We start from the raw sequence: 21,535 nt of genomic DNA, 5'->3' as shown, positions 1-21,535 counted from the left end.
TATTATTCGCTTCGTTCGGACCGTGCCCGTCCCCCCGCACCTCGTTAGGATAACTCGCCGGCGCGGCGCCGGTTCCAAACTCACCCTTTTCAATGACGTATGGCGATGGCGCTTACGTAAGATTTTCATTTTTGCTTCATAGCCAGCGAAATCCTTCCGAAAAGGCAGAACTAAAGGCAGAACCATGCCGAATTGCCAATCGCAATCACGAAACCGAGTACCTTGTCAGCTGAGTTTCGATATCGATAGACGATACATGCATGATACATGATACATGATACATGATACACATTGCATTGCATTGCATTGCATTGCACCGATCGACCGACGACGCGAGTAAACGGTCACCACAGTCCACTTGCACACGCACTCACACCAGTAGCCAGTAGCCAGTAGCCAGTAGCCAATAGCCAATGCCAATAAGCAGCGAATCGAAAACATTCGTGGAATTACGGTCGAGTCGGCCCATCATTTTCTCACGTTGCGGCGCGGCGCATGGCGCATTCAACAAATACCTTGCGCTCGTCGCGCTCAGGCACAGTAGCGGTACGCGGTACATGTTCAATCTTCAATCTTCAATCTTCAATCTTCATCATACGCATCACACATCACACATCACACATCACACATAGGCGTAGGTCTAGGTACTGCTTACGTTGGTATTTGTAAATAAGCCATCCACCTGATCCGCGCCTGATCGGCAATGCATGTGGCTGTGGCTGTGGCTGTGGCAGTGGCATCGGCAATCCGCATGCCGGCGCATCCGCATTCTGGCCGCATTCAATTCCAAAAATACGCGTATCGACGACCAAGCTGCCTCATGTACGTAGCTGCTACGAGTAGCTACGAGTACGTACTAAGGTATCGTACAGCATCATCTGTACCAAACCAACATACGACCTACACCCTATACCTATACCTACGGTCTCGTTCCGAGGGCGAACCGCGAACCCTCCTTCCTTCTCCCTTTTCTCTGTCAGAACTCGCCTTTTCAACGTTGACCCCGAGTCCTCTTCCTTACAACTTAAGGCTCATTTATAATGGTAATTGAAAAACATAAAATAAAATAATTGAAAAGTTCATCTGTCGTTTTTCAATGAAACCATTTATAATCAGCAATTGAAATTTCTGTGATTTCTCATTGAAAAGTTGGAATTTTCAACTTTTCAATTACTTTTGCTAGTTTTTCAATTACCATTATAAAAGAGCCTTTGCCAAGCAAAATAAAGAGAAATACTCGGCTGAGAAGTGTAAGTTGGATTTTTTGTTTACTATTAGTATGATTATAAATAAAATGCTTAACAAATTGGAAATATTTGGCTGGGAAATTTAAGTTCAAACTTACGATTGTTCAAAAAAATGCTTTTTTGATTTTTAATTTTTCACGCTTAAACTAAAAAGTTTTAAATTCAAAAATGTTTTATAACACGTCTACACGTTGTAAGGAAGATTTTTTTTTTTTTTTTTTTTTTTCAAACGAGCAAAATCGGTTCAGTTTTCATAAATAGAGGAGGGGGCCCCGAAAATTGGTTTTTGGGTCATATCTCCCCCTGTATGGGACCATTCAAATTGCAATTTGGAAGAAAACATAAAAAAGTATTCGACATTTTTCAAAATTGATTTTAGGGCCTTTGGAGCGAGTGTACTACTCGCGTATGTACACATACATATAAATAATTACGATAATTTAAACCTACTACGCAAATTTTTCTCAATGTACCTACTCCTACTCGTGTTTAAGCGGAAAATGAAATCTGACACAAAACAAGCCATCAGCTATTTGCTGATTGCGAGAGAGTTTTTGCATTTACCTTTTTCTTATTGGGTGATCTGATGCTCTATGCTTTTGAATATTTCTTCAACAAATCTCGATGATAAGATCAATAAGTAAAATCTCACCTCAGACATTTATCATTAGCTGGAGAATTTATTTTTTTGAATTTACCGTTTCAATTCTAATATATGTAGATACTTAGAAAGATGCCCGATTTTCATGAAATTGAATTCAAAATAACCTTTGAAATTTTGCTACGCGAAATATCGTTATATTTTATTTTGGAAAATTACAATGTTCTCCGTATCTCCGATTCGATCCGTTTTTCGGACAATTCGGAATTTAGAAACAAACATAAACGTAGCCAATTATTTTTGCATATTGCTTAGCATTTTCAAAATCTACTCGCTGATTGGCCCTTTAGCTGAAATACTACTCACTGATTGGATAATGTATTATTGATGAAAGTACGACGACGACGACGACGACGACGACGACGACAATGAAAAAATGAGTACAATAGAGATTAAAACTCTAAAAAGACGAATTTTAGCCTTTAGGCAGTTTCGTAAAATGAAAAAACAGCACTTTTGCTTGGCAAACTTGGAAAAAAAAACCTACTTTTTAAGCAGCCGATGCAAAAATCAATCAGGGTGTCTAAAGGGGCGTATACACGATCCAATATATTTGACAAACCAGGTTTGTCAAATTGACATCGTTGATAAAATTTATCAACATATAATCAACATATATTTGGTTGCATGGAAAGTCAAATATATTAGATCATGTAAACGCTCTGATAATCTAAGTTTTTTTTCCAAATTTTCAACGTTTTGTTGATCGATGACACCAATTCTGAAAATAGAAATTATTTATATTTTCAGAATTATTTTCAGAGTTGTGTCTATGGTGTCTCCGATCAACAAAACGTTAAAAATTTGAGAAAGACATCATCAGAGCGTCCACACAACCGAATATGTTTGATTAAATTCAATTTGATTTGACAAATCGAGTTTGTCAAATATATTGGATCATGTGTACGCCCCTTAACAAAATTTCAATATGAAAAAGTAGGACTTAAGTAGGACCTTTAGCAGGACTTTCAACAGGTCATTTTTCGAGCACTTATGGAATTTTTTATTGGGGGGGGGGGGGTCAAAATTTACATTCAAGTTTTTAGCCAAATTTTGTAAAAAAATTTTTGCTTTTTTGATGATTTCAAACACCTTATGATTTTATTTAAACAAGTAGATGCCAAAAATATAATGTTTTGCTCCAATTTTTCGTTTGATTTTCTTCTTATCAATTTTAAAAATTTGATGAATATCACATCATGTTCAATTAAAAGTATAAAACCAACTTTTTTAGTGTGATGAGTTATGCACTCGTACTTACAAAAAGTTTATTATTTTGCTTCAAAATTTTAAAATTTAAATGATGATTTTTTTTTGGAAAATTTAAAATTGAAAAAAGAAAAGCAAACAAACCCGAGTGAAGCGAGGGCAAATCCCGAAAATTAGTATCTTGAAGGGTATGAAAACGATGTTTTCTTGTACGATATAATATGAAGAAGTTCATTATTTTTGTTTCAAAATTTTTAAAATCCAAATGATTATTTTAAAAAAAAAATCAAACTTAGAAAAGAAAAGCAAACAATCCTGAATGAAGCGAGGCCAAAAGCTTTAAAAAACTTAATCATGTTTTGAGGAGTAAAAATAAAAAGTTTCTTCACGAAGAGAGGAGTTTATTTTTCTGATTCAAACTTTGCACATTTCTTGAATTTGAACAAAAAGTTTTTTACGCAGGAAAAGAATATGCAAATAGCCCGAGCGAAGCGAGGGCAAAAGCTTTCAAAAATGTGTAATTCAAAATCTGAAAAAGTTGACAAATGAGCCTTTTTCTACATTTTTTCAAAATTTTGGAAAAGGGGGAAAAATTGAAAATTTGAAAAAGTAGGACTTTAGTAGGACTAATAGGACCAGTAGGACCTGTTAGACACCCTGTCAATGCTTTTTGGGAGGTTTTGGCGAAGAAAGCGCCTCGACAATTTTGGTAAATTCGGGTAATTTTTTGGATAATCCAAAAATTGACGCTTTTTGACTGGGGCATTATTTGGCAAAAAGATGAACTTTGGTCGGGCATCGGACAATTTTGCAATTTTGAAACGAGAAAAGTACTTTTTAACAGAGACTCGTACGCGTAGGCGTAGGCGTAGGCGTAGGGTAAGTGCCAAGTGGTAAGACTGAAATCAATTCTGTTTGGATGCTTGGAACGGACTCGGACGTTTCGAGAATTAGCGTGCCCATGCCCCCAAAACAGAGGGTACATGGCGGGTATCGAGTTACAAGCGTAGTCCCGTCGTCGTCATACTCGTACTCGTACTCGTACTCGTACTCGTACCATGTGCATTCCGCATACCGCATACCGCATGCCGATGGATACTGGATAGGTATTAGGTAGATACTCGTATCATCATTTCCGAGAATTACTCGAATATTTCACCATCACCATCACGATCACGATCACGACAAAAATGCACGAGCCGATCCAATCGCGATTTTCGCGAAAAGTGACGAATAGCGATGGCGCGGCGCATTTCAATATCTTTACCGTTACAATGTACTGGATATGTTAATAACCGATCCACCGATCTCGATCTCGATCTCGATCTCGATCCAGCGCTACCTGCCTGCCTTACCTACTCGTATCCACGCCACGCTTATAGCTATTTCATTTTGCTTTCAACGCGTTTCACCGCGAATATTCGCGTTCGCGTAAATTTTCCAATTTCCATATCTAAATATGTACACGTATAGTAGACGCGATACATGCAGATACGAGTAGTGGTAATATAGTACTAGTAGCCACTAGCCAGTAGGGTACTTAGTACATAGTACCTACACCTAGTAAATTATCCGCCTTATTCTTACAGCGCAGCGTTACAGCCTTGCCTACAGGTAACAGGTATACGACATATGACATATAGAGCCAGAGCCAGAGCCAGAGGTAGAGGTAAAGGTAGAGGTAGAGGTAGAGTAGAGTAGAGTACGGAGTATGTATGTAGATGTACTATGTAGTAATAGTATGTCTATGTACGCATAAGTAAGTAAGTAAAACTATCGATGCATAGCGCTTACCTTTTCCATGCAATTGTTGACGATTAGAGTCAGCTTTTAGATTTTCTGCCGTGTGCACCAATTCGTCGAGTTGCGGCTTTTTTTGTTCCAATTCTCGCAAAACAGTCTGAAAACACAAAAATACGCGCCTTATCATTATCACATCGTTGATACATTGATTACTCGTAATACGCGATACGTACTTATGTACTCGTAAATACAGTATGTATTACTCGTATGTACCTATAATTCACCACCAACGTAAGACGACCCCTTTTATAGCTTTTAGGTATGGTACCCAATTACCCAATTACCCAATTACCCATACCCAATCCATTTTGGATTTGCGATTTCATAAATCATTATCTCGTGGTTATTGGTTAGAAATGCAATATGCAAGTTGCAAGAGGCATTCGCGAGTACCGACCCGACCCTCAGACCCTGGCCAAGCGCCAAGCGCCAAGCGGCGACTTTCTCTCGCACTCGTACGCGTACGACGCGACGTACGTATTTGTACATATTTTCGGCGTTCGAGTACGAGTAGGTATACGTAGTAGGTTTACCTAGCTCCAACTAGTAACTACTGCCTAGTGCCTAGTGCCTAGTGCCTAGTGCCTACTGAATCCTCATTTGCAGACCCTTACCTACGTACTTTAAATTCATTTTCGAATTCAATAACGCTCTTCTTTTTGATGGTGCATACGCGTACAATGTACAATGTACAATGTACAATGTGCAATGTGCATTCGCAAGTAGGTACGAGATGAAGTGGCTTAAATTGCATGAAACAGTTGAAAAAGAACCCAACTCCTCGAACGGAGTCGCAGTCGCAGTCGTTAATACGGATCGTTATGATTCTTGTTTAAAAAGAGCTTTAAAAGAGTCGAGTAGCGATTCTTTTCAGAATAAGTTGAATCGACTGAAGAGTCGATTGTTTTTCATTTTCAAAAAAAGTTTGCCCAACACTGCCTGCGCGGCGCGGCGCGGCGGGCTGCGAGAGAGAGAGAGAGAGAGCAGAGTTAGTAGGTACAAGTAACGGAATAGGTACCCCTAGTACCTAAGTACCTACCTACACCTAGTACCCAGGTAGTGGCTCTTTCGCTCTGTCGCTGCTGTCGATACTGAATCTGTTGTGGGGAAAATGGCCCAGTCCCAAAGTCCTAAATGAAACTACGAGTACTACGAGTATGACGAGTATTCGACATTGCGCGTCGACCTGCTCCTGCTCGTACGCGACTACGCGTATAAGGCTAATAAGGCGATTGTCGTTAAGACTCGAGACATTTTTCGGCTTCTAACGAGTGGTTGTTGAAAATTTGCAAATCACTTACCTAAGAGTTTGCGGACGGGATATCTTTTCTTGGCAGATACGCAGATACGCAGATACGTATAGAGAATAAGTACGTAGGTACGAGTATTTCGCATTAATTCGGCTAAAATATCGAATAATACGTATCGTCCTTAAAACTGGGCAAAGTGTATCATTTTTGGACCATTTTTGCCAATTTCAAATATGTACTTGAAAAGTAACGCGAAATTTTTTTCATTTTTTTAAAAATCGACACCACCGCGCCGCGCCGCGTTGCATATGTACGAGTATTATCCGAAAATAAGCCGCAGTCGGCGGCGGCGATTTGCAGCAAATTTTCAACCGCCCGACTCGGTAAAGCCCTAAAAGTGATGCGGGATTTTGACGGCAACTGCGATACGTAGACGTACACGTAGCGTGCTGGATCGACGAAAGATCTCCCTTTTCGTTATTTAGGCCTTAGGAAGAAAAAGTGCTACTTTTGCTCTCGCTTCTGATTTTTGCAAGTACTCGTACATATGTACATAAATACTGGCGTTTTTCTTCCTCATAACGAAAAATACGAGTATACTCGTATTATCCAACCAGCGAGTAAGAGTGGTTTTCGACGATTTTGAATTATTATTTCAGGCAATAAACCTCGAAATTCGTCGAAAATCACTTTTACTCCCTAGTTGAATAAACTAGGTAGGTACTATTCAGTCGAGACCGCAGACCGAGACCGAGGCCGAGGCCGGGCCATTTTCATCAAAGCAGGTTGAGTAGCGACAGGAGCGAAAACGCCATTCAGGGCTCATTTCTTGCCGTCAGTAGCACCTCCGGAGCTAAAAAATGTACCGTGTAACTCTCAACTCAAAATTAAGGTCTGCGCTGAATTTGCAGGTCAGAATCGGCCGCCTTTTTTAGCTGAGGAGGAGGAGGAGGAGATAGACATACTATGTACTCGTAATTCGTATACGTCTAGAAGTTAAAGCTATATTGTACCTTTAGGTTGTGCATAGGTACTCGTAGTACAGCTACAGCTACAGCAGCTACAGATGGGCGGGTGCGTCCACGTCTACACACATAGCGGCGACGCGACGTTGGAATTGAAAGTGAACCGAATACTACCGCTACCGCTACTGCTGCAGCACTTGTACTGTACGAGTACATCTACACGTCATGTACGAGTAAATACCTTAACCTATAGATTACGAGTACGTCTACGTACCTCTACCTACTGTAGGTCTAGGTACATGTACATACTACACTACATATACAATGGTCAATGGAGCCTTGATCCGGAGCGCGGACCGCGGACCGCGCACCACACACCGCATCATTCCAGGACAGCGACAGCGATAGCGATAGCGTAGAATGATATAGGTACGATGAATGGGATAGGTATAGGCATAGGCATAGGCATAGGCCAGGGTGGGACGACGCGACGTGCAGACATACTCCATACTCCATACAGGTACGTGCAGTATGTGTAAGCGTAGCGTAGCCTGGCTATAACTAGCAATGATCTCGTTTTTCATGCTCTGTTAATATACGGCGTTCGATTCGGCTGTAATATTGACACCGGTATCGCTCTCGCTCTCGCTCTCGCTATCGTTAAAACGCTGCTGCTTATACGCTCGTCGCTCAAACTCGTACTCGTACTCGGCGATTATCGGCGACTCTTGGCATTCGCAATTCGCATTAGTCGGCCGCAGACACTTCAGACAGTGGAGGTAGACCAGCAGCAGTCCAGTGATAGTGATAGCGATAGCGACAGCGACTCTCTCGTCACAATCGACGATTGACGATCGACGATCGCAGACGTAGACGCATCGCGTGCATTTTGTGCTGCTACTGCTACTGCTACTGCTGCTGCTGCTGCTGCTGCTGCTGCTGCAGTTCGAGTGCAATCCTCGTTACGTTGCGTTGCGTTGCGCTGTGTTGCGTTATTTTTGCGGCGGTTTTGATTTTTGTTATTCTTGCGGTGCAGTGGTGGTTGTTCGTTACATGTAACGTGTCATTTTTAACGTACAACGTGTTACGTGTTGCGTGTTTTGCGCGGTGTTGTCGCGAAATTTACCTTTTATAAACTACGAGTGTACTTCGTAGGTCGAGCTATCCCCTACATTTTCAGCATGTCTGCAATTCTCAGGTAACTACGCGTACGCGTACAATAATTTAATACTCGATAACTCGTAAGTCGTAACCGCAATTGTATGTAATATTGTAATGTCTAATGTACTCTCTGCGCGGCGCGGCGGCGGCGAGGCTCCAATACGTACCTCTACCTAGTACCTACTCGTATCGTCGTATCTCGCACCTCCTATTCGGCTATTTACGAACGACGAACGGAACGTAGGTATTTGTATTAGCCATTTTATGAATAATGTACGCGATTTGATTTGTACGATCGGCGATCGCCCAAGTACGAGTACTCGCGTATTAGCAATCGGCATAAGCATAGTAAGCATAGTAAGCAATAAGCATAGGCCTACCGAGTGTCTGAATACTGCCCTAGGTAAGGTACCTACGAGGTACATTCAAAAAGTAACGTCCATTTTACGCATAAAAAATTTATTAATAAAGATAAAGAAAAACGGGTTGAAAATTCAAAATCTACCGACCTTCCTTTACTTTTCAACATAGTCGCCAAAATTACACATACACATACTTTTATCCCAATTTAGGAGGAGTTTATCGATATCGCTATTCGCTGCAATGAAATTCCGTGTCCAAGTTACATAAGCGCGAATGCATTTTCTGTTGCAGTTCTGCATCATGTAACGTCGTTTTTTGGTGTCAAAAATTTAATTATAAACATACGAGTAGACAAAAACGGGTTGAAAATTCGAAATCTACGATCTTTTCTTTATCTTTCAACATGGGTACCAAGTTTTTTTAAGCATTTTAAGTGATCAATCGAACGCACTCTTTCTTGGGCACAAATTGACATTAGAGCATTCATTGTCACCCCGCAATTAAACCAACTAAAACGTGTACAGTACAGGAATGGTTAGTACGTCAAAAGACGCGGAAAGGTTCGAGCTTTCCTCTCCTGCTTCTAGATTCCAGTTTCATGCCATAGAACTCGAGTAATAGTCAAAAAGGACGCCACTTTTTGAACCAACCTCGTACATACGAGTACGTTAACCAATAGGTATTTAGGTACGGGGAGCTTTATCATTTTCTTGCGCATAAAGCGAGTTGTGAAAATTCAGCGAAAATCGCGTAATACCTACGAGTTTTGGAAGGCTTAAAATCAAGTTTCCAGACTACCAAAACGCGAATGCGATGAAATTTGGAGAAAAATTGCGCGAAACGTGTTTAAAACGCGTTAGATTGGTATACGAGTAAGACTACCTAAAGTAGATACTTTTAAAAAATCGCCAGAAACTTATAGTGACATGACATGACATGACATCCTAGGCCTTAGGCCCTAGGACCGCGCCGCGCCGCGGGTTTCAACGATTTAAAAGTGACATCGTCGCAACACTCGCCAAGTTTTCACTGAAATTCACCTCTAAAATTGCAGAGATGCAGACCTGCTGACCTACCCAGCACACCCAGCCAATTGAAATTGTAAATTTCACCAATTCCCGGTAGTGGTAGTTTTCAACCATCGCGATTCGCGATCCACCTACTCGTACGAGTATTTTAACGACCGGCCGACGCGCGACGGGGTTTACTCGTATCTACGCTTCTTGTCGCTTATTATTCACTTTCGCTAATCGTTCGAGTGATCGAAATACGCCTTTTCTTTCCACAATTGCGGATAAAATATACCTACGCTACGTAGTACGTAAACGTACGTACACGTACGTCTACGTACGTATAAATAGGTATTATTCAACTGCAGGTAAAATACTCGAACGATTTTCAATAGTTTTGATTTGCCTACTTCCCTCGCTTCTGTCGGGAATTGGGAAATACAGAACAAATACGAGTAAACCGAAACGTGAAAATTTGTCAAAAATGAAAAATCACATTACTTTCCTAGAGTCGAATAATGTACTCGTATGTACTCGTACGTACATGTAGCCAGCTTTGATCGCGATTGCGATCGCGATCGCGATTCGAACGCATTTCAAAATGTTGCTGCAAATTACCTTATTGTATGTATTTCTCGTAGGCCATTTCAACACGCGACGCGACGCGACGCGACGCGCACCATTTCAATCAGTTCTAACCTTAATTTACACATAAAATGATTTTAGGTATCGCTTTTTACGAGTAAAAATAACACTCCGACTCGTCAAATTTTGCTAAAATTTTTAATTTCTCCTCATCACGCTCACGCCTACGCTTCAATATTATTTATTACCGAAGCTAAACCTCGTTCAGGTTTCAAACATTCGCTAAAACATACTCGTAAGTACCTATCGCAGTGCCGTTTTTTTTCACCCAAACTTTTCAGAACATTGGTTTTGATGTGGATGCGCCGTGCCGGGGGTTTGTTGGAAATTTTCAAGACGCTAATCCGCATCACTACTCCTATCTAGCCATAGCCATCCACATCCACATCTACATCTACATCTACGAGTACATATACCCATACGCATACGCATCTCCGCACATTTACCTACTTAATGGGAAATTAAGCGACGCGAAGTAAGTACAGGTAATAATTAAAACGCTGCAACTGTAACGATAACTTTCTCGCGCGCGTGTCGCGTCACGTCGCGTCGCGTCGCGTCGTGCGGGCGGGCGGGCGGGCGGGCAGGCAGGCGGCAATATCATACGTAGGTATAATGAAGAAAAAATATGGATAAAAGAGACAAATAATAAAAAAAAAGAAGATACTTTCAACTGTTACCTAATCGTTTTCAAGAATGGTATCCTTGACAAGCCTACCTACCTAGACCTACCTACGAGTACAGAGGCAGTACGCAAATAAGTAATAACTATAGGTAGCCTAGGTACTAGGTAGGTACCTACTACCTAGGCTACCTACCTATAAGTTGTGGTTATCTGATACACACGCGGAAAAAAAAATTAATCTCATAGTAAAATTTACTATCCTCATAGTAAAAATCACAATATTTTTGAATGGGATCCGGTTACTGTATGAAATAGTAAAAATTATTCATACTTTTTTTTCCGTGCAGATACAGGATGCGCATTGCGCAGAAATATCGAGTACCTACTACCTGTACCTACCCCCAAAAAATGTTCTGCCAAATGTTTCGGCAGGTCACGTCACGCGTCACGCGTCACGGTGAATGATGAGACATATGACATATGTAATGTCTGCTAATAACAATAACGTTAGCGCACGATTGTTTGTTGGGACTGAGGAGATGACATTTCCACCAATCATACTTATATTTTCAACAAAAAAACTTTTTTTGGGGTACCTCTACCTATACCTATACCTAACTTGTAACACTAAGTATAGTATTTACTGTACTCGATAATTGCACGCGCACGCGCACGCGCACGAGCGCACACAAACGCAATAGTACGTAGACGTACGAGTACATAGATTATGCGATGCAACTAGGGAGATAATGTGATTTTCCCATTCCCAGTTGCGTAAGATATTTTACGTTTTTCAAGGACCGATTCCGCAATTCCGCAATTCCACAATTCCGCATGCTTTTTTGCATAAGCAGCACGCAGAATCCTTCAGCAAGGTTCACTCGTTTCGAGCGATTAATTAAAAAATTAGGTAAGTTACTCGCGGTTGCTCGAATCAAATAAACTAGCAGCGTGTGAACCCCGCTTGTTACTGCGTAAATCTTTGCATCTTCAGAACTGGAGATCTACTGAACAGAATTAGATGAAATATATACTCGTAATATACTTTTGAAACAATTAAAAGAAAATGTCGGATGGAATTTTCATTTGATCGAATATTTTTCGCAGAATTTGAAATTGAAAATCGACGAAATTTGAACACTTTTCAATGGTTGTTCATTCCGAAACTACAGATACCTATTTAAGTAAGTATGTAATTGAAAATCCCATCCGACATTTTTTTCTAATTGCTTCGTAGTATCTACATATCTATTTATGTATTTCGAATTTCATCGATTTTCGTCGGATAGATCTATTCTCGAGATCTCAACACTCGAAAATCAGGCGGAGCGGGTATGCAATCGTGTATGCGGAATCGAATCGAATCGGCCCTTAAGGGACAGAGAATCGCTAGTTTGTCCACCGAGCTCCGAGCGCCGAGTACCTCCCTACTCCCTAGCCAATGTAGAAACGTAAATACGCAAATTAGTAGAATACCGAATACCGAATACCGATTAACGCGAATAAGACGTACGGTACGTGAAACAAGAATAAGATCAACGGCAGCAAAAGTTATAATACGTTATATTGTACGTACGAGTATGTCGTACGTACATGCGACATACGTACATACGTACGTATGTCGCATAATGAAAACAACGCGAACGGCCTAAACTTGGGAAAAATATGTACCCACAAGGTACTCTGATTTGTAAGGAAAATTACCGAAGGCGAAGACTACGTAAACGGTAAAAGGCAATTTCTGAGTGTCGGCTTCGGGGCGCGGGGCGGGGGGGGGGGCGCGGATTGCGGATTGCGGATTCCCAATGCAGATGCACTTCATACAGAGACAATGAGAGTCAGACAGCGACGACTTGCAAGGCGACAGCCACAGATTAACTCGATAATGATACCTAGGTAGTAGGTACTCGTGTAATTTCTCTAATTGCCTACTACAGAGCAGACGCCGCGCCGCGCCGCGCCGCCGTGCCGTGCCGCTGATTCGTCGTACGAAGAGTAATTACGACTATTACCAGATCCATTGTGCGAATGCGTAGCCTACGTTTGACACTCTTCTAAAGGCAGCTAGCTAGGTAGGTAAGGTAAGGTAAGGTAAGGTAAGGTATACCGTTAAATCACCATCACCCGAAAAACCAACCAAACCAACCGAACCGTTAAACAAACAAACAGACGGACGGACGGACGGACAGACAGACAAACAAACAATCAATCGATCGATTGATCTAACTGAATAAAATACGAGTACGAGTAAAATAAAACAAGACAAAATGCAACAAACAATAAAGACAAGGCGCAAAGGAAAGAAAAAGAAAAAGAAAAACCAAACGAAATGAAACGAAACGAAACGAAACGAAAAGAAAGGAACAGCGAACAGCGAGCAGCGAGATGAAAATCAATTGAAAGTACAAGACGTACGTAGAAGCCGAAGCCGAAGCCGAAGCTCGAAGAAAGTAAAACGAATCAGTTGAGTATGCAAATGCTACAGGTACACGTACAGTGAGCAATGAGCAGCGAACAGCGTGCAGTGCAGTGCAGATTTAAGAGTTAGATCTACCAACACGTACCTACTACTAATACGAGTAGACCCATTTACCCATTTACCCATTATCAAATTCCAACCTGAGCCGCGTAACCCATACTGTATTACGCGAGTTTATACCTATATTATACGAGTATGTACATATGTATGTACTATTGTCTATTACATACTCGTACTCGTGTGTACTCGTAGTGCGAGTACTTTCCACAGATTATACCTGCTTAGTGTTTATACGCTAACTACGAGTATCTACGAGTATATGTAGGTACTTAGGTAGCTAGGTAGAGGTACAGATATCTAATATCTACTCGTACTATGGGTACGCAATTACCGTAATTACGCGTAAAAAAATATTATTTAGTAAGTTATTCGCACAATGTAGGTACCTAGTACCTACATGAGAGTATAAGTAGAGGAGAGGTACAACGTCAATGCCAATCGTAAGAGTTCGTTTCGTCTCCTATGCTCGTATTTGCAGTACCCTACTACGAGTATGTACCTAGACCTACCTAATACCTACTTAGCTATTCGAGCGAGATTGCGAGATTGCGAGACTCGGATCTGGAGGCGAAAGGAAGCGCCCAAAAAACATTCACGTCGACAAAGTTGTAGAGAATTAAATTTCCAATCGACGCGACGGCGACGGCGACGGCGACGGCGACGTAATGTCGTTGGTTTTTTTCTAGAGTGCTTAGTTTTTTAGTTTTTCTCAAAAATCTAAAATTTCATTATACGTGCGAATTCATTTTTCTGAAAAGTGATCGATTTAAAAATGTTTTTCCATTTGAAGAGTGATACTCGTATACCAAAACTCGCTTTGTCCATTTTTATCCAAGTGCGTTTTTCAGCGGTACCGGGTAGATGAAGTATTAACTCACATTCCTACACCATCAACCTACCAAAATGAGGTGTTAAACTCGCCTAAATAGCCAATTCGCTAAAATTAAAAAAAAAAAAAATATAACGTTCCAAAACGCGCTTTGTCCATTTTTATTAAAATTTTTTTCAGCAGTATTTTAGTGGATGAAGTGTATACCAGATACCTACACTCCTACATCATAAATCCACCCAAATCAAGTACTAAACTCGCCTAAAAAGCCAATTTACCCGTTTAAAGGGAAACTGTTTTTCCTCTTTCCTGAAAAGTTGTGAAAATGGACAAAGCGAGTTTTGGATGTATCACTCTTCATTTGGTACAAACCAATAAAAAATATACACTTCTCGCGACTAATTCTACGAGTATCTGACAAACATTTGAAACAATCAAAACTGTTTTTAACACTTTGTACGTACGAAATTTACTCAAAAAAGGCCGAGTTTTTTGAGATGTACCCCGTATAAGTCGAAACAACTTGCGATGTTGTTTGGAATTTGAGTTATACCATTGACGTTTTTACAAGATCTAGATAGGGTACCCAACTCAAAGTGTTATTTTGGGTTGGGGGGGGGGGGGGAGAAGGAGGGTCATACAAACCCCAAAAATGCGAAAATGTCAAAATCAATTTTTTTTAAAAATGTAATCTCATTACTCCCAAGGTGCGATAATATGTACCTCTACCTATAGTAGTACAACGGGCAGGGCAGGGCAGGGCAGGGCAAGGCACGGCACGTTAATAAAATTGCCTAACCGAGCGCCGTAAAAACGGTTACAGCAGCTCGTCCCATTTCCCATCTTTACTTCTAGTTTTGCGGTTTTCGTTCGTTTCATTCGGCGTTGGCTTTGGATATTTTTACAAAACTAAACTACTACGTAAATGTACTATCACTATGTAATGTACTCGTAACTCTACTACGAGTACGAGTAGGTATCGTGTATCTTCCATCGGAAACTTTTTTCATACATAGGTAAGGTACTCGTAGTACGAGTACATACTACATACTACATACGTACGTAACGTATGTACTTTGAGCTATCTACGCGCGAAAAACCTTCCACATGCCCTCCTCTGATTTGCCCTGCCAACTGCCAATGCCAATGCCAATGCCAATGCCATTAATGCTATTCGTAGTTTGGCGACCGCCGTTATAATCTCGTCTAGCGAAAAAACATTCGAATACCTAAGCCGGCTAATTTTTGATTTTTGATTTTTGATTTTTGATTTCGCAGGTTGAGTTTGCTGACGGTGACGATAATCTGCGGTGCAACGGTCGCTGCCTCCTCAATTAATCAAGATGCAGGCGGCGGCGGCAGTGGTACCGCAGGCTTCGCCATCGAATCCGGTTTCAGAACTGTTTACAACAATTACAAACAGTGCGAAGGCGATCCCAACATGCTGTCGTGTTTGAAATTGAAAGCGCTCAAATTAGTCGACAGGGCATTAGCCATCAACAATATTCCCATTTCAGAAGGTGATTATACTCGTACTCGTAACGTACATTGTATATTTATGTACCTTATTCGGGCCGAGCAAGTAGGTATATGGTGCGCCGCGCCGCCACTTAGTGTACATAAGGCAAGCGCCAGACAGCTGGAAATTTTACATTTTTTCGTACGCGAGCGCTTTAATTTTTTTAATTAATTTTCGAAATCGAAAATGTAAGTTTTACAGTTAAACAAATTTTGTCTCGCAATTGTTGTTTTTTTCGCGAAATGATGTAAAATGCGGCACGGCAGATCGCTCGAGCGGTTTCGCGCTCCAATCCCGCTAGCCTCATCTTATCAGTGCACCTTGCTCGGCTCGAATTACGTACGAGTAATTACTTACTCGTACGTATTTATTCCTACGTACAGTGCAGCGTGCACAAAAACAATGCACTTTTGATTCGGGATACACTTCGGGAGCGAGTGGAACAAAGACATCGTTTCGCATCCGCCAACTCGGTGCTACGAGTACGTGTTGGTGTTCAGTTGTTCACTGTTCAGCCAATCACATACGTAGATAGGTAGCTATCGTAGCCCAATACTCCACTTCACCCTCACCCTACAGTGTATTCCGAATCAAATGTGCACCCTGTACCGTCTACCCCTTACCTATACCTACCTACTTAACGTAAGGCAAGTTCGGGCAAGAGGAACCACTTAAGCCAAAAGTACTGTCAAATATTTTCTTTTCGGGTCAATTTCAAATCCGAATACGTCATCGAATTAAGCACGCTCTCGGCTACAAAACGGTATACGAGTATTTACACATACTCGTACGTCGAAATTGGCGTAATTTAAGGTCGATAAACTTTGATTTTTCTGGAGGACCTTTTTTTCGACGTGAAAATAATGCCCGGGCAAAAAGAACCGCTAACAAAATCGTTACATTTTAAGGTAAAAAAAGTAAGTTGATATAAAAACGGCCGACGGAATCGACTATAAAATAATTTGGGACCTACTTAATTAGCGTAATTTAGGTACATAACAATACCAACCCCTTCATATGCGGTGCAAGCCTCGTGGACCCAGTGACTTGAATGTTGAACTGTAACTAAATTTACCTTAACAGTATCATTTTGAACATGTCTCATCTATGTACAGTACACTTCGAAAACATCAAATTTTGCCGGTGTTACGGATTAGATATACTTGTACGTTTAGGTACCTAATATCGAGCATGGTTACTAGCTATCGAATTTCAGCGTTACCAACGACCGGGAATGATTTTTAAAAAATTCATTAACAAAGGTTCCTTTCGCCCGAACGTCTCTCACTCGTATCTCATATCTGGTGAGGCGAATAAGCGAATAAGCGAATAACGGTGATGATGCGCGACTATTGTTTCAAAGGCAAAGTTTTACTTTTCTTTTTTTCCAAGATGGATAGTGCCTACTGCCTACTGCCTACTGCCTAGTGGGGTGGGCAGGTTACGAGAAAAGGTTGCAAAATTACACGACATCGCCATCGTCGGGATCAGATTTCCAGCTTGATAACTGTTAAATTGTATTTTAAACCCGGCCCGGGCCTCCTGTTTTTTTTTTGTATAAAAATTTTGCGCTCGCGAAAAACGTGGATTTTTGACTGGGACAAGGAGCGGGTAATAAAATGTAGCGCCGGTTCGGCGTTGGTTTTGATGCGCAGGAATTTCGTTGGCGAAACGAGAAGACCACCAAAGATCGCTAGACGAGCACTGGTCCACGACGAATAACGCTATCGACGAAACGGCGGCGACGGCGGCGGCGGTCTTGCCGCAAGAAACGAAAGAGCCCAACGAAAAGTTGGACGAGCTGTTGTGGAAACGAGTCAAGCAATTCGTCGAAAGCAGATCGTTACAGCTCAGAGTGAACAAACTGCTGTTCGGAGACGATTACGACTACGACTACGACGACAAGGACAACGATAACGCAAACCTCACTCATGACGGTACGTAGGCCATTACAGCTGTTAGCCCGTATGATTTGAGCGAATTATGTACAATGTACAATGTACATGCTATTAGTATGTGGACTGAGTTTGTGTTGTGTTATGTTGCAGCTTCGACGACTGGAACGACGACGACGACGGCGGCGGCGGCGCGAGGCAAAAAAGACAAAAATAAAGGCATGTACATGTACATGATGATGATGAAGGGCGGTATGATGGCGCTAGCGTACAAGGGTTTGGCTTTGCTGGCCGGCAAAGCGTTGCTGGTGAGTAAAATAGCGCTGACGTTGGCTCTGCTGGTGGCGATTAAAAAGCTGTTCAGCGGCGGTCACCACTCGCAAAAGACCACCTACGAAATAGTCAAAACGCCCATCATAACGCATTCGCATCAGTACTCGGGCGGCAACGCCGCGCAAAACGCGCACTACGCCAACGATTTCACCGGATACGAAGGCGGACCTTACGCGCGAAGTTTGGACGAAGCGCACTCGATGGCCAGCCAACACCAACACCAACACCAATACCACTACCAACAGCAACAGCAACCGCAATCTCCGCACCGAATAACCTTGAAAGCGGTCGACGCCAACGCTGATGTTGCCGCCGATGCCACCAACGTCGGGGCCGACAGCGACAGCGACACCGACATCGACTCCAGGTAAGCACTTACACTTACTCTTACTGTTTCTACGAGTATGTACATAAATAAAATATGTACTCGTACGTACGTATGTGTATTGCGTAGCGGTATACTTTGCACATAACGCAAATTTGGAGTGATTGCCGGCCCGCTGGCTACGTACAGTACATTTGCACTTTGTAGATACGTAGTACATATAAGCACTCGTAATATTGTTTCGTACTCGTATGAAAAAAATGTGAAATTTCACCATTGCACTTATGTTTTTGGCCAAAACAAAACGATTAGTGTTGGTCGTCGCGTCACGTGTCGCGCGTCGCGCGTGCGAGATTTCAAATTCGCTCTTATTTGAAAATATGAAACACATTTTCACTGCAAAGGCGCGGTATGCGGTATGCAATTAGCGCCCCTCAGCCCCTCACCAAGCACTTGGTTTCATGTAAGAGTGAACCACTGCCACTGTCACTGTCACTGTCACTGCCACTGCCACACTAGTAGCAAACTTGATAGCCGCTTTTACGCAATACCTACACCTACACCTACGCATACTGTTGCTCGTACATACGTAGCCTATATCCGCTACTCGCTACTCGCTACTCGCTACTCGCTACTCGCTGGTCTCTGAAAATGCTTTTTTTTCCACGCAGGTACACCACGTCGCGTATCGGCGCCACAGCGGCAGCCGCCGGCGCTGCCGCCGCCGCTGCCAACTCGGCTCAAGCGAGAAGTTTGAGTCATTCGGACGATTCGTTCGCCATCTCGGCCCAACAAGCTCGACGATTCAACGTACCCTACGCTCATCTGGCAGCCTACAGCAGACAGCTAGCGCTAGCCAGAAGCAGCCCACGGCCATACACCAACGACAACGACGACGCAAGTTCCACCATTACGACTGCGACTGCGACCGCGACCGCGACCACGGTCAAAAGCGTCGCAACGGCCGCCATCAACTAACCCATCCTATCCTATCGTCGACCTGGATTCCTTTCTTTATCCACCGACATACTCGAGTCATTCGTTTCTGCAGCTTCACAATCAGCGGCTGAACATTGCGTACAGTACATATAACGTCCATCGTCCATCGTCCATCGAGCATCCAGAAACCAGTATACGCAGCCGGCAGTTATATCTACTCGCATCGCATGCGCACCGGTGTTCGTTGGGCCAACTACCGCAGTCCGATCTAAACCGACTAACATTCTGGGGTCGGACACCTTGCCAGTTGCCACAACGGACATGTTCGCTAAAGAAAAAAGCTCACTCCCAATCACATAGATTTCAAATCCGTCCTTTTATTTCTTCATTTTATTTAATCGTTTTTGTACGTAGGTAGTAGGTACTAGGCTCTACTAGCAGTGCGAATGTTTTTTCATTTTATTGTATACGATAATTAGTTCTTGTTTGTTTGTGTGTGTGTGTGTTTCATTTATTCATTTATTCATTTATTTATTTATTTATTTATTTATTTATTTATTTATTTATTTCGTTGTTGTCAATGTTGTCTGTTTGTTTCTTCTTCAATTTACTTACCTTTTTGTTTGTTTGTTTGTTTGTTTGTTTATTTATTTGCAATTTATTCATTCGTTGATTAAATTATTTTGTTTATTCGAAGTATCTAAACGTTATTTAGTTCGTGGAAGTTATTAAAATATTACATCGACTTTTAGAATACTCGCTGCTCTCAATGCTCAAATACAAATACGTAAAACAACGCGTAAGGTCGATTACTTCACAGGTGACACGAGGACACGACTACTTAACTTTTGAACAAACGTTAAAGGTGAGAAACAATGGAGGTATTCGAGTCTAAAATGTCAACGTTAGGTACTGCTTTCGCACTATTTCGCTGCTTTTTCGCCAAGCGCAAAGAATTTGGCGTTTTTTGCCAAATTTTTTTAAAAGAAGATTGTACGCGCAAATTATAAATGTAGAGTGGATCGCTAAAAAAAAAATTCCTTTCGAGTTGAAAGTTGTGCGAAGAATTTTCAGCTCCGGAGGTAAAAATGGGACCTTAAAGAAGAGGCATTGGGGGGGGGGACGGCGGTTTTTTCGCTCCTGTCGCTAGCCAATCTGTTTTGGGAAAAATGGTCCAGTTTCGAATGAAAGTAGGTACTCGTATTTGAGATTTTGCGTCGATCTACGCTATTGTCGTAAAAATCCGAGACCCATTTTTAGGGGTTCGCCGAGCGGTTAGAAATACGAGTAATTTGCAAATCGCTTATTTCTGCGGATAAATTTGTCGTGTTTTAAAAATTTTTTCTCGCCAAACATTTCGCATTAATTTAGCAAAAATATCGGAAGATATCGCGCCCGAAACTGGGGAAACGTTTTGCAACGCGGCGCGGTGGTACCAATTTTTTGGTCATTGTCATTACTGTCGATTTCAAATTCAAAAAATTGAAAAAAATGATACGGTAGTCGAAAACTTGAAAAAATGTTTTCCATCTTCTCGAGTTGGCACCGCTACTTTTCTCCCCTCCCGCAACATGTCCGGAGATCGAGTTTTTTTGCGGGTATTGGCCTCGGGTAAGTTTCCAATCAAAATGTAGGTCTCCGCTAAATTTGGTCAAACTCGTCCGCCTTTTTTCGGGCGACGCACTCCGAGGTTGCAGTTTTCCCTCTTACCTACTCGTTATTTTTTTTCCTACATCGCATCGTACTCGTAGTTCCATCGCAATTCTGTCATTCTCACGAGGGCGACGCGACGAAACCTTTCAAAATACTATTTTCCCATTCTAACGATGCGCGATGCCGCGATTTTTTCCAAGAATACGATCGCGATCCCCTACAACGCAAGAATTTCAGATGCCCGAATTCATTTTCCGGCTTTTGACAGATTGGGTTTAGACAAGATACCGTACTAGCCATCCGTACAAATATCACAAATTTTCGATTAAAATGTACATACGAGTATTGAAAACAAAATTCGTCACTGTAACAGGCATGAACTTACCTTTTGTTTGTCGAGAACTTGTAATATATCGTCGACGTCGCCTACGACCACGGTTTGCTGCCTCAACATTTCTTCTTCGTAAGTAAGCCAATCGCAAATCTACGCAAACAAAAAACGGTACGAAATGAAGAAGAATAGCCTACGCTAAGGGTGGTAACAGCGACGAGGTGGAGGTGGAG

General features: G+C 41.9%; 2 protein-coding genes across 14 annotated transcripts in view; one reads left to right on the top strand and one right to left on the bottom strand.

Annotated features, from left to right (window-relative positions):
- Positions 1-21,535, bottom strand: part of LOC135847658 (dystrophin, isoforms A/C/F/G/H-like) — a 101,085-nt gene that overhangs the window by 54,433 nt on the left and 25,117 nt on the right. For all 12 annotated transcript variants that reach the window (XM_065367298.1, XM_065367299.1, XM_065367291.1 and 9 more), the window contains 2 exons: positions 21,357-21,455; positions 4,912-5,017 (listed from right to left, as the gene is read on the bottom strand). In XM_065367298.1, the coding sequence (XP_065223370.1) occupies positions 4,912-5,017; positions 21,357-21,455 (205 nt within the window). The remainder of the gene's footprint in view (positions 1-4,911; positions 5,018-21,356; positions 21,456-21,535) is intronic.
- The window catches only part of LOC135847663 (uncharacterized), a 29,876-nt gene continuing 15,746 nt past the window's right edge, over positions 7,406-21,535 (top strand). The window contains exons 1-5 of one of the 2 annotated variants that reach the window (XM_065367315.1): positions 7,633-8,333; positions 15,586-15,827; positions 17,482-17,763; positions 17,875-18,421; positions 19,051-20,028. In XM_065367315.1, coding sequence (XP_065223387.1) covers positions 8,317-8,333; positions 15,586-15,827; positions 17,482-17,763; positions 17,875-18,421; positions 19,051-19,357 — 1,395 coding nt within the window. In that variant the 5' untranslated portion in view covers positions 7,633-8,316 and the 3' untranslated portion in view covers positions 19,358-20,028. Of the gene's footprint in view, positions 8,334-15,585; positions 15,828-17,481; positions 17,764-17,874; positions 18,422-19,050; positions 20,029-21,535 lie in introns of those variants that run through there. The other variant, XM_065367316.1, reaches the window with a different exon arrangement.

Source organism: Planococcus citri, chromosome 5 (assembly GCF_950023065.1).
Source record: "Planococcus citri chromosome 5, ihPlaCitr1.1, whole genome shotgun sequence".
NCBI classification, from domain to species: Eukaryota; Metazoa; Arthropoda; class Insecta; order Hemiptera; family Pseudococcidae; genus Planococcus; species Planococcus citri.
Note: the sequence above shows the minus strand (reverse complement) of the source record. Positions and strands in the feature narration are given on the sequence as shown.